This window comes from Galeopterus variegatus, unplaced genomic scaffold (assembly GCF_000696425.1).
Source record: "Galeopterus variegatus unplaced genomic scaffold, G_variegatus-3.0.2 Scaffold110, whole genome shotgun sequence".
In the NCBI taxonomy this organism is placed as follows: domain Eukaryota; kingdom Metazoa; phylum Chordata; class Mammalia; order Dermoptera; family Cynocephalidae; genus Galeopterus; species Galeopterus variegatus.
Genome location: NW_007726221.1, coordinates 423980 through 424933, shown reverse-complemented (window position 1 = coordinate 424933; position 954 = coordinate 423980). Strand labels below are relative to the sequence as shown.

Sequence of the window (954 nt, the reverse complement as noted above, 5' to 3'; positions counted from 1 at the left end):
GACCTGGGCTGGCTTGTGAAAGCAGCACTGTCCCGGGCCAGGCTCCGCGCCGGCAGGGGCACTGCGGAGCGCCATGCAATGCCTGGGGGTCAGGAGCAGGAGCCGCTCCAGAGTGCTCTACCTGCAGGAGCAGAGCCTCAAGGTGGCGGCGCTCAATGGGCAGAGGCTGGGTAAGGGGCGCAGAGGGCATCAAGATCTGCGGGGAATGGGAAGGCAGCTGGGGCAGGACGCAGACTACTTGTCCCCAAGCTCGGAGGCCACCTGTCTTCAAGCCTTTGATTGGACCTGTTTAGTATTTCTGTGAGTGTGTGACTCACTGTGGAACGGTGTTTGCAGTGGTGGCACGTTGGGGTGAATGCTGGAGGGATTAGTTAGTTACCCCTTCTCCTGATCTATCCCAGCCCCTGTAAAGCTCCCCGCCCCTTGCCACCCCCAACCCCTCCTGTTTACACATCTCCTAGGCACCGTTGGGTATGTGGCCCGCTGTATAACTGGTATATGGCTGTAACCGAATGATAGGATCTGCAGGACAGTGTGTGATCCAATGTGATGCTGTGCAAATGTGTGCCCATATGTGACAAGTGTGCCAGTGGGTGACCCAGTGTGTGACCCAGTGGTAACTCTGATTCTGTCATGAATGCAGTACTGTGGTGCCATTGTGCAGTGATGATAGAGTGCAATGCTATGTAACCAAGTGCATGTAACCCAGTGTGGTGGTGTGTGATCCAGTATGATACTGTGTGTGACAGATGTGACAGTGGGTGACCTAGGGTGACTGAGTGTTTCTGTCATTCTGCGTTATGGTGTGTGTGTTATGTAGATTTTCTGGTGGTGTTATTCTGTGACAGTGTGTCCCTGAGTGGTGGCTGCAGAAGGTGAAGTTTCATAGCACTGACCCTGCGGGCAGACTGCCTGCTTCTGAGTCCTGACTCCACCAAGCAACCTCCTTGAGCC

The 954-nt window shown here is 55.0% G+C and overlaps 1 protein-coding gene across 2 annotated transcripts in view; it reads left to right on the top strand.

Annotated features, from left to right (window-relative positions):
• The window catches only part of PLCD1 (phospholipase C, delta 1), a 23835-nt gene that overhangs the window by 5100 nt on the left and 17781 nt on the right, over window positions 1-954 (top strand). The window contains exon 1 of one of the 2 annotated variants that reach the window (XM_008586521.1): window positions 29-170. The exons of the other annotated variant lie outside the window; for it this stretch is intronic. Within the exon in view, the coding sequence (XP_008584743.1) occupies window positions 74-170 (97 nt within the window). The 5' untranslated portion in view covers window positions 29-73. Of the gene's footprint in view, window positions 1-28; window positions 171-954 lie in introns of those variants that run through there. 2 annotated transcript variants of the gene reach the window in all.